The sequence below is a fragment of the Chaetura pelagica genome, unplaced genomic scaffold, assembly GCF_000747805.2.
Source record: "Chaetura pelagica isolate M959 unplaced genomic scaffold, ChaPel_1.0 scaffold181, whole genome shotgun sequence".
Lineage (NCBI taxonomy): Eukaryota > Metazoa > Chordata > Aves > Apodiformes > Apodidae > Chaetura > Chaetura pelagica.
This window is the reverse complement of record NW_009951992.1, coordinates 858,188-858,968: the sequence shown is the minus strand read 5'-3', so window position 1 is coordinate 858,968 and position 781 is coordinate 858,188. Positions and strand designations below refer to the sequence as shown.

The window sequence follows — 781 nt, the reverse complement described above, 5'->3', positions numbered from 1 at the left end:
CGCCGGGGCCTGTACCGGGGCCTGTGCCGGTCCCCCCGCCCCGCCCCTCGGGTGCCGCTGCCGCCGTCCCGGCCTTACAGAGCTCCTCGTTCAACAGGGCTTAGAAGCCCGGGTGCTGCCGATACACACATAGCACCGCGTTCGCTTCAGCAGAGGCCAAGTGTAATAACCTGTACAGGCGCCTTTCTCACCTCCCTCCGGAGGATCGTTCTGTTGCTGTGCCCGTCGGGCTCCATCGTCACGTCAGCTCGGGGGCTCAGGACCTGCAGCTGCCACTCGTTGCAGTGGGGTTTGAAAACCTCAGCAGTGGCTTCCCCTGCACAGCACACAGACCGGGTCACTCCTGGTGTCAGTGAGTGTGAGTGGCTTTGCAGCACCCCGGGCTGTCCCGCCTCTGAAGCTCCTCCTGCTTGTGTTCCTGACAGGGAAGAAAACGTCTGGCAGATTCTGTTCAGTTGTTATTCTTTAGTATGGTGATATTTTCGTACAGATATCTGAGTAGCAACCAGCAGTGGGGCTCTGCAGGACTGAGCAGGGCAGAGCTTACCTCTCCCAACTCGGGGCAGACCAGATGGCAGGGACAAGGCTGTGCCCAGGAGCAGAGATGACAGGATAACAATTGACAAGGACTCTGTTAGTTCCAATTATTTTTTAATTTTAAGTGGATATTCCTGTTGGTCCTCCAGGGGAAACGAGTCTCCAACATGAGATAATTATCTCTGGATAAATCTGGGAAAGGACACAGACAAAGACACCTGGACATAACAAACATTTGATTAAA

General features: G+C 55.2%; 1 protein-coding gene across 1 annotated transcript in view; it reads right to left on the bottom strand.

The window, feature by feature from the left end:
- Positions 1–236, bottom strand: part of DDX20 (DEAD (Asp-Glu-Ala-Asp) box polypeptide 20) — a 6,705-nt gene extending 6,469 nt beyond the window's left edge. The window contains exons 1-2 of the mRNA XM_010002211.1: positions 192–236; positions 16–82 (exon numbers count right to left, since the gene is read on the bottom strand). Of these exons, the coding sequence (XP_010000513.1) occupies positions 16–82; positions 192–236 (112 nt within the window). The remainder of the gene's footprint in view (positions 1–15; positions 83–191) is intronic.
- Between the last annotated feature and the right edge of the window lie 545 nt (positions 237–781).